Source organism: Aspergillus brunneoviolaceus (assembly GCF_003184695.1).
Source record: "Aspergillus brunneoviolaceus CBS 621.78 unplaced genomic scaffold BO95scaffold_46, whole genome shotgun sequence".
In the NCBI taxonomy this organism is placed as follows: domain Eukaryota; kingdom Fungi; phylum Ascomycota; class Eurotiomycetes; order Eurotiales; family Aspergillaceae; genus Aspergillus; species Aspergillus brunneoviolaceus.
In genome coordinates this window covers 207620-221065 of record NW_020290776.1, presented here as the reverse complement: position 1 = coordinate 221065, position 13446 = coordinate 207620, and the positions used below count along the sequence as shown (strand labels likewise).

The window sequence follows — 13446 nt, the reverse complement described above, 5'->3', positions numbered from 1 at the left end:
TCCCGTTTTCCATCTGTCTTCGAAACACTTGTTCATCGGACCTTGCTTTGCTTGGTTGGTGGTGCTTCACGAGTCGCACTTCTGGACCCTCCCCAGTCCCCCAGTCGCCGAGGGTCTTCGCCGCCGTGACCTTGACCAGTTATCATTTCATCCTCCATCCATTCCATTGCCATTCAACCATCGTTGCCAACTAGCTGATCGTCAAAGCTACTTTCTCGTTGTGAAGGGAAGACTACATAAAATTGAATTTAAAAGTGTCTGGTTAAATTCTATATCTGTGTCTCTCCCCCCATTGTTTTTCGGCGCAATCAGCGCTCCTCCTGTTCCTCGACGTAATCGATTCCACGGCCCTCCCGCGGGAGGCGGCGACTTCGGACCATGACCCGCGCTTCAGCGCCTCCGCTGCTGCTTCAACTCCAGACAGCGGACTCTCTACCAGCACAGGCGGCGGCTTTGCGAAGCTTAAAGAATGAGACGATAGGCCATAACCAGCGGAAAGAGGCCTGGGTGCGGTGGGGGATCATCCCCGTACTGGCCAATATTCTCGCAGCCCGCCATGGCAAGGATATTGTTACACCAGAAGTCAACGGAGCCGCGAAGCTTCGTTGTCCTCAGTCCGAGGACGATGAAACATGCTTACAAGCGATCGTCATCATGGGGAGCTTAGCACAAGGTACTGGTATTCCGAGAGTGTTGCATGCAGTGACTGATTTGGTCTCGACACAGGCGGTGCCTCTTTTCTGTCCCCTATCCTTGCCAGCGGCATACTCTCGACCCTCCTATCCATATTGTCCAAGCCTGACTGCCCGACGTTCTATATTCATCCGATACTCCGAACATTGAATAACGTTGCCGACCGACTACCGCTACAAAGCCAACAACGATTTTTTAAAGATACCCGTTTGGCCGATCTCGTCTTCTCCAGCGAGTATATTGGCTGCTTCGCTCGCATCATAGGTCGCGACTACGGCAACCACCACGATCAAGCAGCAATTGAGCTCGCCGCATCCCTCATCGGGAAGTTGTGTACGGAGGAATCTCATAAGGCGGTCTTGGCTGAGTGCGGAGTACTGGATGCCTTGGCGGTGAAAGTTGCCTCGTTCGTGGTCGCGCAGGGATTTGTCTATCCTGGTGCTGAGGAGCATGTTCAAGAGCCTGGAGCTCTGGGGTTCCTACCGCCCCCGGCACCCCCGGGCGCAAAACTGGCGCCTATCCTCCGCGCTGTTACCGTCATTGTGGAGCATTCTAAGTGGCGCGCGGAGCATTTTCTCTCTTCGCCGGGGATCCTGACTGTGTTCCCCAAGCAATTGGCCGAATTTGCTCCGTGGGACATCAAGCGAGGACCATGGGGTGCGACCTACCTGTCGGGCTCGGCTGTACCCCGACATGCAGGTGCCAGCCCGTTGGAGAATCTACTGCCATCGGTGCCGCTGGCGCAGAACAAGGCCTCTCCCAGCACCTCCAATTTTCCTCCCCTTGGCCACCAGGGTACCACACATCGCCGACACAGCCACTCGTTTCCGACGCCGCTCCCTAGCTTCGAAATGCCTTCTGCCGAGGACGAAGAGAATGCGGTCGTGCCATGGCTTTTGTACATTGTCCGTAGCGAGAGCGGGATGGTGCGATTGATGGCGGCACGACTTGCCACAGTTCTGTTCCGTCTTGGCCTTACAAAGAAGCATCGCGTATCTATGCTATGTTACCTGATGATTCCTATTTTGATTCGCATGCTGGATAAGGATTATGAAGTGACCGCCGATGACGGGGTGCAATATGGGGGCTTGATTCCTTCATCCGAGCGTCTCAGAGAAGAAGCCCCGTTCGTGCTGGCATTATTAGTGATTGATGATCACGAACTGCAGAGACATGCTTATGAGGGAGGCGCTATCAAGAGGTTGTCGCAGCTGTTGAAAGAAACCTACAACCCAGTTCAAGACACCATCCGCCCCATGTGGCATGCGGACGGTGAAGAGGGCCTGCTGGGCCCGGACACCACCTCCCCAGAATGCCAGCTCGGTCCTCCGGGCTTTTCACCGATCCACTGCCATGTCATGCGATATCGTGAGAACATCCTCAAAGCCTTGGCGGCTTTGGTTCCCTTCAAGGACGAATATCGCAAAGCCGTCTGTGAGAACGGGGTGGTGCCGTACATTATCGACTCTCTCAAGCCGTGCTCAGACGAATTGTCGGGGGACACGTCGACTCCAAAGAACACTGTGGCCGATGGCAACCCCACACCCACCCTGCTGGCAGCCTGCGGGGCCGCACGCATGCTCACTCGTTCGGTGAGTGTCCTCCGCACGAGTCTGATTGATGCGGGCGTCGCGACGCCCTTGTTTGTCTTGATTAGACACCCCGACATTGAGGTCCAGATTGCAGCGACGCAGGTCATTTGTAACCTGGCTTTGGACTTCAGTCCAATGAAAGAGGTCAGTCAATTGATCATTCGGCTCTTTCTCGTGCACTAACTTTTATCCGCACATAGGCAATCATCTCGGCCGATGTTCTTCCCATTTTGTGTGAACATGCTCATTCCCAAAGCACAAAGTTGCGGATAGAATCGCTGTGGGCCCTGAAGCATGTTGCATATAACTCGACCAATGATGTAAAGATAAAGATCATAGAAGGACTGGGTGCGGAATGGATCAAACAGGTCATCACCCAGGATCCTACCACTGCTTTAGCCAAGCGCGGAATGGACGAGGAGGCGGACAGCAGCACCAGCGCGGGCATGAGCCGAGCCAACTCGGCTGGAGAGCAGGTGGACCTGTTGAACCCGGTGGAGAGCGGTGGGGACGAGGATATGAAAATGGCCGATACGGTGCCCTCGCACAAAATCAGTCTCGACATGTTCCTTCCGGATGCCACCCGGCGACGCAAGTTGACTTTGCAAGGCGATTTGGACCAGACGACGCGGGCTCGACAGGACGATATTGCGGTCCAGGAACAAACCTTTGACCTACTGCGTAACATCATCTGCGGGCCCGGTGCGTTTGAGATGATCGACCATTTGTTCAAGGAGATTGGGCAGGATCTGCTTCTGGATGCGCTGGCAGACAAGCTGCGGCCGCGTTCCATCTCCCTCCCGCCTCGACGAGATGTACCGACCTCGCGGACGATGTCCGTACCGACGGAGATATTGGTGTCGGTGACGTACGTGATCATCCATTTGGCGGCAGGCCTACCGCGACACCGACAACTGCTTCAGATGCACCGGGATCTGTTGAAGTATCTGATGACATACTTCAACCACAGCCAACGGGATGTACGGATCAACTGTGTGTGGGTGGTGATCAACCTGGTGTATCAGGATGATTCGAGCGACCGGGACGGATGTCGCGATCGAGCGATCCGGATGCGGACGATGGGAGTGATGGATCGGTTGGCCAGTCTGGACGATGATCCCGACTTGGATGTGCGCGAGAGAACCAAAACGGCCCAGGATATGCTGAATTCCTTGACCCATGCATAGCGATGATTCTGTTGGACAGTGGGATGCTGCGGTTGCGGTAGGCGGCGTTGGATGGGACCTTGATGTATAAAGATCTGGAAGTGATGAAGATGTAGATCTGTAGCTACAATTATACTCGCACTACAGTTGGTGCTGACTGTAGAGTTGGGCTTGCTGTGTATGTAGGATTGAGCGCAAATGATTTATCCTGTGTACGGAGTCCTGACTCGAGCGATGCCTTATCTTATCGCGATAAGATAAACAATCGACGTCATTGCTGCTCCATCACCCAATTTATTTGCTCTTGTTCCCCTCATTCAATTCTCTCCTCACTTTCACACAATCTCTCCAAACCCGATTCAAATTTTCATCATGGCACCCGTCCCCACCTCAATCCTCCGGGCTCTTTCCAACACGGACCCCGCCAAAACCAGCCTGTCCACCTCCGGCCTAGGCTCCGGCTTCACCAGCACCGGCGCCATCCGCGCCACGGTGCCTGGCCCAGACGGCCGCGACGAAGAGCGCCGCTACTTCGTCAAGACCTCCGCCGATGGCACCTCCGCGGCAGAGATGTTCCGCGGGGAGTACGAGTCCCTGAATGCTATCGCCTCGAGCGTGCCGGGCTTCTGCCCACGGGCATTAGCGTGGGGGAGCCTGGACGACGACGACGACGACGCTGCCGACAACGACTCATCCACCTCACCCCCCAAGAAAAAGAGCTACTACCTCCTAACCGAGTACCTCGAACTCGGCGGCAGCGGTCGTCGCACGAGTGATTCTTCCTTTACCCTCGCACACCGACTCGCCCGGCTTCACTCCACGCCCGCCCCACCGGACCCGGAGACCCGGCGACGACGGTTTGGATTCCCCGTGCCGACGTTCTGCGGGGACACGAAGCAGCCGAACCGGTTCTGCGATGACTGGGCGGAGTTCTACGCGGATGAGCGGCTGCGCACGATTCTTGAGAGCTCGGAGCGGCGGAATGGGCGGGACGGCGGGTTACGGGAGTTGGTTGAGCGGACGGCGGGGACGGTCGTGCCCCGGCTGTTGGGGAGGGGGCATTTGGGGGGTGGGGAGGGGATTGTGCCTGTGGTGGTGCATGGGGATCTGTGGAATGGGAATGCGGGGAGGGGGAGGATTGCGGGTGGACTTGAAAGCGACAAGGCCGGGGATGTGGTCTATGATCCCTCGGCGTGCTATGCGCACAGCGAGTTTGAGCTGGGGATTATGCGGATGTTCGGTGGGTTTGGAGCCAAGTTCTTTGAGGAATATCACAGGTTGGTGCCGAAGACGGAGCCGGTGGAGGAGTATGAGGATCGGGTGAGGTTGTATGAGTTGTATGTTCTTCTGCCTACGTGCTGATCAATGGGATTGGATAGGGCTGACTTGCTACAGGTATCATCATCTGAATCATCATGCGATCTTTGGGGCGGGGTATCGGTCGGGGGCTGTGTCGATTATGGAGAAGTTGTTGAAGAAATATGGTTGAATGAGGTGATTGAGGCAATTGAGTTAGGAGGGAGATTGAGTGATGGCTGTAGTTGACAATGACTCTGTAGCTCAGCTATCAAGCTATAGTTCTGGATTAATAATCTTATCTGATGACACCATCGATTGTCGTCATTATTTATTCCCCTCTTCTCCTCCTTGACCTTGCATTCGGCATCTTCCAACCATAACCATTAATTCCCCAATTGAATTGAGATTATTCCCCTCGTCAGCATGCCAGTCCCCGATGCCGATATCCACCCCGAGGCCACTGGCCCCGCCAAAGCTCTAGTCGCCAACCACCAAGCCGAACAGCCCCTGAAGTTCTATGCGGGGTGGTTCTGTCCGTGAGTCTCTCCGTCTAGACTACCTTATCTATCCATACTGCCAATACACTAACTCACGCCTCCCAGCTTCGGTATTCACCCACCCACCCACCATCCTACTCCCCAACCCCAATACCCAAACTAAACAAAAACCCCCAGTCCAACGCGTCTGGCTCGCCCTCGAAGAGAAACAGATCCCGTACCAATACATCGAAGTGAACCCCTACCACAAACAACCCTCCTTCCTCACCCTAAACCCGCGCGGCCTCGTCCCGACCATCACCTCCCCGGATACCTCCTCCACTGCGCGCCCGCTCTACGAGTCCACCGTCATCCTCGAATACCTCGAAGAAGCCTACCCGACGCACACGCCCGCCCTCCTCCCGCAGGACCCGTACCTCCGCGCCCGCGCCCGCATCTGGATCGACTACGTCACCTCCCGCATCATCCCCGCCTTCCACCGCTTCCTCCAGCATCAGCCCCTGCCCTCCTCGTCCCAGGGGGGTAATACAGGGGAGGAGGAGCCCCAGACCCTCCGCGCGGAGTTTCTAGCCACGCTGAAGGAGTTCACGCGGGAGCTGCACCCGCAGGGCCCGTACTTCCTGGGCGAGGAGTTGAGTCTGGTGGATGTAGTACTCGCGCCGTGGGCGGTTCGGTTGTGGGTGTTTGATGAGTTTAAGGGGGGATTGGGGGTTCCGGCGCCGGGGCAGGCGGGGAGTGAGGAGGAGGAAGGGGTGTGGGAGCGGTGGCGGCGGTGGGTGGCGGCTGTGGAGGGGAGGAGGAGTGTGAGGGAGACGCTGAGTGAGAGGGACTGGTATTTGCCGATTTATCGGCGCTATGCGGAGGATAAGGCGCAGAGTGAGTTGGCGAGGGCTGTGCGGAAGGGGAGGGGGGTGCCTTGATTGGGTTCGGGGGAGGAGGGGTTGATGGTGGTTATGGTGGGTGTGGTATGTGCTTGGTGTCTAGTCTAGGTCTAGGGCTAGATGGTATAAGACTGTGGAACAGGTGAAGGAGATATCATTGGGAATTATCTATCTAATCAAACAGTGGAAATGTCCCTCCCAGCCAGGCTTACTCTTACGCGGAAACCGTTTGGCTTCGATGATTACCACCTTCTGCCAACGGCCCACCACATTATGCTTGTGAAGCACATTTGCCGTGTATCTGGCCCTCTGGTGTGTGTATGACTCTCGTTCCACGCCATCACCAGCGTGGAGGTGAAAAGTTAGTGTTGCGGAATTTTAAGCCAGCAGTGGTCGCACTGCTTGCTCATATGGGTGATGTCCATTCTGCGCAGGATAAATAATGCGTTCGCATGAATGCGCATCCTAGAAATACTGGAGTTCTCAAACCCCTCACTTCTTGTGTCCAATGTCAGAAGTTCGTCGCGCGAAAAGCCAGCTTAAAGTGTACTACTGTAAGTGTCACACAATCAGTAAGTTGAAGACTTTCGAACCCGGTTGAGCTGTACTCCAGTAAACTGCCAGCTTGTCTCCTGGCAAGGGCTCAGTGCTTCATCTGTACATCGCTATCGATTGATTATGGACATTAGCAAAGATGTGCGCTTTGTGCAGGTTGCTTGGCCGTCATAATGGTTCCCGGGGTATGCAGGAGTAGTGCATTGCTGCAGCGTTGCATGGTGACCTTATCCTCGAGAGCATAGACTCCTATACATCATGCAGACCTCTAGCTGCCCTGTTCGTTGGCAGCCATAAGAAGCAAGGCCAGATGCCGAGGCAGACGGAACTGTGGAGATGATCGTATGAGACTCGCCGAGTCCATGATATACATGCAGGTACAACTTCGTAGTGGTTGCAAAGGGACCACAACTGGTCGCTAATCCCTGCGCCGTTGTACAGAATCATGCACGGCTCAAAGCTTAGAAGCTGTACCATTGCCAATTCGAGGGAGTTTTCGGGTTTGAATTGTAACCTGTTCAACAGCCATGTAGCAGTGCAGCAGTGGTAGAATGTTGATAGGTTCCACTTCTAGTGGAAATCCTTACAGGCTTTCATGTGGTTGAGCCATGTTCATCATCCCATCGCAAATCATAACCAGGCTTCAATTTTCCATAGCACCTAGTGCTGCAGAAACGAAATCCCCGAGGGAGGACTGATGTTGTTTCAGGTGCCCAGAAGGTCAGCCGAGCAACGAAGGCCGCTGCATCATTTTGTTTGAAGTTTGTGGCACTCTCGCGCAGAGAGGAAGTACGTTAAAAGCCAAAGCACGCAGCTGCAACCGCCATCCCGTTCGAAAGGGATCGCTTGAAGGGGTCAGCATTGCGTTCGGTAATTTGCATCGGATAGGTCTTAGTTTCTTCATGAAGACCTTTGGCTCTGCGGATGGAGGCGTCCGAGATAGTAGGAATCATCCCTCCATTGCCATCTCTCGGACTTTGACTCTTGCTCCGCCTGCGGTACGGCAGGGACCCGTATAGAAACTTTCCATACATCTCAATGCAGACACAAAAGCTGCCCAAGCGTAAGGCCGCTCCGTCGCTCCGTTTGATTTCCGAATCCACGGCCACGCACCGAATCAACAACTTCATCGGGATGCTCTGGCACAGGGATGGAGGGGTAAATAGGAATCGACACTGCGGGTTCCCCGGATAGAGCTCCGTATAATCCTTCTGGTGGGTGATCACCCATGAACGTGTGGTAGCTCAGCGCGTTCGACCGTGACCATTTCTCTTATGAGGTTCTCAACGAAACTACTATCATGCACCTGCCCAACATGCCTATAAAGCTGTTAAGTCAGTCAAGCCCACGCATGATCTTGATTGAATTCACTCTAAGCGTCGCCAGAGTTTGGCGAAGCAATGACAGAGCAACCGAGGATACCAGGGGGGTGCTGGAGGAACAGAGGAGAGACACGGGCGAGACATGCTTGTATGCAAGGTACTGGTCTGTGCCCCCCTTCTGCAAGCGGTCCTGGAGCGTTGCGAAGTCTCCATTGCAGTCCTTGAGACTTCGATGGGTCCGACGCGGACAGGTATACCGATGGCCTGTGCAAAACGCTGACGAGCTTCGTCAGATATCGGCTCTGACTTCAGTGCTCGATAGCTTGTTCTCCCTGTGATTATGGGTTGATATCCGCGGCCGCACTACTGCATCGATCCAAGCTTTCTTTCCTGTGGCATGAGTTAGAGCCATGCATTATAATAGGTTTGAATGACGCTCACTGCGTCAAAATTGATGCTTGAGGATTTAGACGCCGGTTTATGGTTGATGAATACCACAAATGTATGCTTGGGGTAGTTCTTCCAGTGTGTGACTACTACGAGCCTATTGGGCTTCCTCATGGGTGCTGGCCACTGAGTAGAGAAGCAGATCGGACATGAACTGTCTCTCTGGCGCTCAGAGGGCTTCCGAATCAAGATCTTCGTCTAGATGATAAGTTTATTGCTGCATAACATGGTGCGTGGCTATGAGTATAGTAGAGAGAGAAGAAAGGATGATGAAGATGGATGAAGGAAAGCTGGAAGAAGGAACGATAGAAGAAATGAAGCTTGGTAGATGAGAGACTTGGAAGATGGAAGAGAGGAAGAGGAGAAGGAGATCGGACAGTTTTGAGAAAAGATTGGTAATTGCGGTGGAAGCGAAATGGGTGAAGAGATTGATCCAGGCTTGGTGGTTGTGAATAAGACAATAGCCATGGGAATCGATAATCTAGAATGGGAATGGTTCTACTGTATTCACAAGGCTGAGTTTGGGACACGCAGTGGTTGCAAGTTCTTGGATAACCACATAATTGACTATATATCAGGGTTATAGGTGAATTGATCAAGAATCACAGCAATTTATTGAATTATCTAAAGCCTCTGGGAGGTGTAGCATCGAAGTGAGCACTCTATAATCACAAGATGTTAGGCAAGATGTTGGGCACAAGCTAGTTCAATGGCAAGCCATACTAAGCCTCCACTCTCAAAGAAAATGCTCCCGTCAATCTCAAGTCGCGAGAGCTTGCTCCAACATAGACCTGGTATTTCCCAGAAGCAACAAGCCATTGCTGAGCAGCCACGTCCCAGTATGAAATGTCGCGACGGCGCAGGTTGAACGTAACAAGAGACTCCTGTCCTGCCCGTAGTTCAACACGCTCGAATCCGCGGAGCTGACGAACAGGTTGATCTGCGGCATCTGGGAAGCCAAGGTACAGCTGGGGAACCTCCGCACCTGCAAGCGTGCCATTATTGGTGATGCGCGCAGAGACGGTTCCCACAACGTCCCATAGATCACTGTTTCCACCGACGGTATGGTTACCTCGGGGAGCTTTGGTCGTGGCAGAAGGGGTCTTGATGGCGAGATCCGAGTACTTGAAAGTGGTGTAAGAAAGACCATGGCCGAATGGGTATCTGGGAGTGACGTTCTTGGCGTTGAAATAGCGGTAGTCAATGTAGACTCCTGTGGATGCAGTCAGCGTTTATAGGCCAAAGAGCACCGATACCCGAAGATCAACGACGACTTACCCTCAGTAAAGTTGCATTGAGCAGTGTAGCAGAGCTCCACATTGTAATCACTCTCGTTCTTGGCGATAGTGTGGATAAGACGGCCGGAAGGGTTCACATCACCATAGAGAAGGTCCACAATCGCGTTGCCCGACTCTTGGCCCAGAATAGATCCGTAGAGAACTGCCGTCACGTTGTCGTGCTCAATCCACTGGTCCAGCAGTCGGGGCCCAACGGTGTTGACCACAACCACCGTATTATTACAGTTGTCTGCAACTGTGTTCACCATGATGTCTTGATCCTCGTTATACAGCTCAGTGCGGTCGGCACCCTCACCTGACAGAGCATTGATGAAAACGAGGCAGACATCCGAGTTGGTAGCATAATTAGCATAGGAGGGTGACACGGCGGTACTGTCAGTTCCTTCTTGAATCAGCGTGGATTCTCCACTGGAGCTATAAGTATCGTTCATAATCCATCGCATCATAGTTGCATCTTGCGCAGCTCTATTAGTTAGGGCAACGTAAGGGGTAATCACGTAAGGAACAGATGCCTGTCCAGAGCCTGTGCCGGTGGCCAAATGGCCTTGGTAGGTCGGGCCAGACCCTTCGACGTTCATGGCAGCATTCGGACCTCCCATGACCGGGCCAGCATGGGCTCCAAAAATACTCATCACACGGGGCTTTTTCAACGGAAGAGTGCCTTCATTCTTCAACAAAGCCATCGACTTGGCTCCGTTCTCGCGGATTAGCTTGGAATGATTGCCTCGTACGTCCACATAGGCATCCTGATCTTGCATCGCAGGTTGAAGGCCGTTGTCCAGATTGACATGGTAATACCCAATAAGGTTTCTAATTGTCATGTCGTTCAAACGGGCCTCGGTGAGGGTACCATTCGACAGAAGAGTCTTCATTGTAGAAGTGCTCCAGATGCTGCTCGAGCCATAGTCCTCGCCGCCTAATGCTGATCCTTCGGCGCTGTTTTGCCCGTTCATGTCGGGCCAGACCAGACCCGGAAAGCCAAGCTCTGTCTTGAGCGTCTTCATCAGGAGATCCGAGTTTTCGCAGCTGTAAGTGCCATTGACTTTGGTCATTGCGCACATGACGGCGCCAAGACCATTCTTCACTGCATCGTAGAATGGCCAGAGGTATGTTTCGTGCAAGGTTTTGTCGTCTGCGTTGGAGGAATAGGGTGCCGAATCGGAGCTCGAGGAGACAGTAGCACGCCGACTGAATGAACCGGAAGGCTGAGGCCCAGGTGACGAAGAGTTGGAACCACCAAAGCCCATTCCCCCGGAAGGCATTCCTCCTCCACTTGCACCACCGGGGCCGCCGCCACCACCACCACCACCGCCGCCGCCACTGGAAGTCCGGTTGGTTTCTTGCTCGTAAAGAAGAAAATGCTAGCAAATGGCGCAGTTAGAGTCAGCAAGCCCGTAGTTACATTGTCCGTGGATCATCTTACTTTGCCACCGGGGATCACTCCAGCGTCGACATAACCCTTGGTAGACAGGCCAGTAGCCAGGCCATTTAGATAGGGATCAGGGCCGAATCCCTCGACATTACGACCACCCCAAGGAGTACGACCCATTGGCTGAGAAGTAGGACCAGCAACCACCTGAATGCCTTTGTTATAGAACTCCGACCCAACTGCTTTGGCTTGAGCATAGATGGCGTCGCGGTCCCAAGTCATAGCCAGAGCGGAGGACAAGCTGAAAGCAGAGACAAAGAAATAGTTCTGAAGACCCATATCCCCATCAAGGAACTCTAAGGCAGTGAAGTTGCCATTGGACGAGCTAATACTGCTACCGGTGATCAAAGCCAGCTTCTGATCAGTAGTCAGTCCTGCAACGAAGGCAGATGCCTTTTCATATGCAGCCTCCCAGTCTCCCAGCGTTACTATTCGTTGTTTAGCATGCTTTCAAGAATCATGATACATGGCCAGTCTACTTACCACCATTGGCCTTGAGTAGACCCGATGTTGAAGAATTCGTGGCGCTTGTCAAGCCAAGCAAGGCTGCCGTTACGGCAAATGAGATGAATCTCATCGTACCAGAAAAATATAAGAAAATGAGATCAATGAATGACTTTAGTCAGATGGGAGTATATGAATGAAAGAGCGAGTATGGCCAGCCAGTGGGAATGTGTAGAGACATCTTCTACGTAGGCGCATGGCTCCATTTATAGTCCACATCTCTCGCAGTCTCCGTCAACCCTTCTTGTCCTCAAGCACTGTCCTTGTATGACAAAAGAGAAGACGCTCCGACATTTGTGGTATGAAGTCCCCGAGTATTACGACGCGAGGCCCACCAGCAGTCTATCTGAACAGATAATGTTCAAGGGCATCATTTCTTCCTATAGCCGATGCGGCAGTCGCAGGGTCGCGACTCGCAACATCTAGTCTGCGCCGGACGCCAAGTCGGATAAGCCGAGCGCGCGCGGGTGGTAAAAACCATAGCAAAACGCCGAGACGAGGAGCTGAAGACGGCAGTCTGGCTTATTACGGCATCCCGAAACCCCAGGTGACGCGTCACATCCAGTGATTGAAATCCACCGGCTCAGTCGCTTCTTGGAGTGAGCGCATCCAAATGTTAGAAAGATAGGCTATGCTCTAAGATTCTCGCTGTTATTGGAGGTTGGACCGCAAAATTCCCATTAGTCAGCGGAGGGTATGTCGCATTAACTTAGGGTCAGGGACCAACAAGCCTCGGATGACCCGAATCGTGTACTGCCAGGTTCGCAATAGTATCACGCGAATGTAGAGGCTTCAGTGAAATAAGCATAAGGAGCCAGTGAGCTTGTTCCGTGTTCACAGATAGGGCTGGCTAGTTTAGGCTGCTGGCGACCACCCACATGGTTCCGAAGCACCGTGTCTCAATGGTCTATCGTCTCGTCATTGTCCTAATCGAAGGGACGAGGAGATAGCTCAGGGTCAACGCCATAGTCCCTTGATGTGTCCTGTTGTTGTCGGGAAATCCTGCTTATCGTGTACTGCAATTCGAAGCAGTAAATGCAGGCACATAATGAGATCTAATTCCTCAATGAGTCTTGGAGGATGTCGGTCAACGGTCCTTGGAGACCGAGGAATGGCCCTGGTTCGGCAAGCCCATTAGCATAAGTTCTAGGATGCATGAAGAAACGGGTAGACTCCAGCTTGAGCTTGCTATAATAGACACGCCAATCAAATGCGCGTAGTTCATCATGCACGATAACAAGCTGGTGGGTCAAAGATGCATATCCAGCTAACATATGGATGGACTTGAGCTTAAGTTACTTGGTGACTTGTTGGAGAAACGAAGTAACCGAAATTGGCAAGAAGACAACCTCTATTCACGTGACCAGCGCATCCGCCGCATCATCAACGGTCGTCATCCAGCGATTTCCAATTACGACGAGTCCTTATAAAAGCGTTGCTATGGAATTACTTTACAGACGACGGACGGAGTCCCTTTTGTCTGAGTTACTTTGACAATAACTGCTTCCAAAATCCACTGGCTCACTGAGATCCGATCCGCTGTCAAAGTCACACACTCTGTGCCTGGAGAACCAGACAAAAGTAGATATGTCACTGCGATGATTGTACCGTGACGAGAACAGTGGGAACCCCCAAGAATAAGAAATGAATCGTTCTCCAGGTGGGAAAATTTACAAGGGGAAAGAAGATACAAGAAAGTAACCCGTGATGTTGCTTTTGGGGGGGAGGGAAAGTTGATTAATGCAGGTCTGTTCTCCCCTCCC

General features: G+C 53.0%; 4 protein-coding genes across 4 annotated transcripts; 3 read left to right on the top strand and 1 right to left on the bottom strand.

The window, feature by feature from the left end:
• Positions 1-378: 378 nt before the first annotated feature.
• BO95DRAFT_465178 (armadillo repeat protein) lies at positions 379-3472 on the top strand (the record flags this gene model as incomplete). The annotated part of the gene is made up of 3 exons (XM_025589121.1): positions 379-673; positions 727-2429; positions 2486-3472. 3 exons carry the CDS (start codon positions 379-381, stop codon positions 3470-3472), a joined length of 2985 nt encoding a protein of 994 aa, XP_025440791.1.
• Positions 3473-3783: 311 nt separating this feature from the next.
• BO95DRAFT_392538 (putative fructosamine-3-kinase) lies at positions 3784-5000 on the top strand. The gene is made up of 2 exons (XM_025583651.1): positions 3784-4788; positions 4847-5000. The coding sequence occupies exons 1-2, from the start codon at positions 3824-3826 to the stop codon at positions 4938-4940; spliced, it is 1059 nt and encodes a 352-aa protein (XP_025440790.1). The 5' UTR covers positions 3784-3823; the 3' UTR covers positions 4941-5000.
• A 175-nt stretch (positions 5001-5175) lies between these two features.
• On the top strand, positions 5176-5981 carry BO95DRAFT_483384 (uncharacterized protein; the record flags this gene model as incomplete). Its single annotated transcript, XM_025590291.1, has 3 exons — positions 5176-5286; positions 5353-5357; positions 5425-5981. Coding segments are annotated over 3 exons (673 nt in total), but the record flags the coding sequence as incomplete, so codon positions are not given.
• Positions 5982-9174: 3193 nt separating this feature from the next.
• BO95DRAFT_465175 (putative beta-glucosidase D) lies at positions 9175-11756 on the bottom strand (the record flags this gene model as incomplete). Its single annotated transcript, XM_025589120.1, has 4 exons — positions 9175-9665; positions 9731-11111; positions 11174-11607; positions 11663-11756. 4 exons carry the CDS (start codon positions 11754-11756, stop codon positions 9175-9177), a joined length of 2400 nt encoding a protein of 799 aa, XP_025440788.1.
• Positions 11757-13446: the final 1690 nt, after the last annotated feature.

Excerpts from the sequence above, each read along its gene's own strand:
- BO95DRAFT_392538 (XM_025583651.1), top strand. The coding sequence starts at position 3,824 with ATGGCACCCGTCCCCACCTCAATCCTCCGGGCTCTTTCCAACACGGAC. Across the intron at positions 4,789-4,846 it reads CGGGTGAGGTTGTATGAGTT|GTATCATCATCTGAATCATC; the intron begins GTATGTTCTTCT and ends GACTTGCTACAG.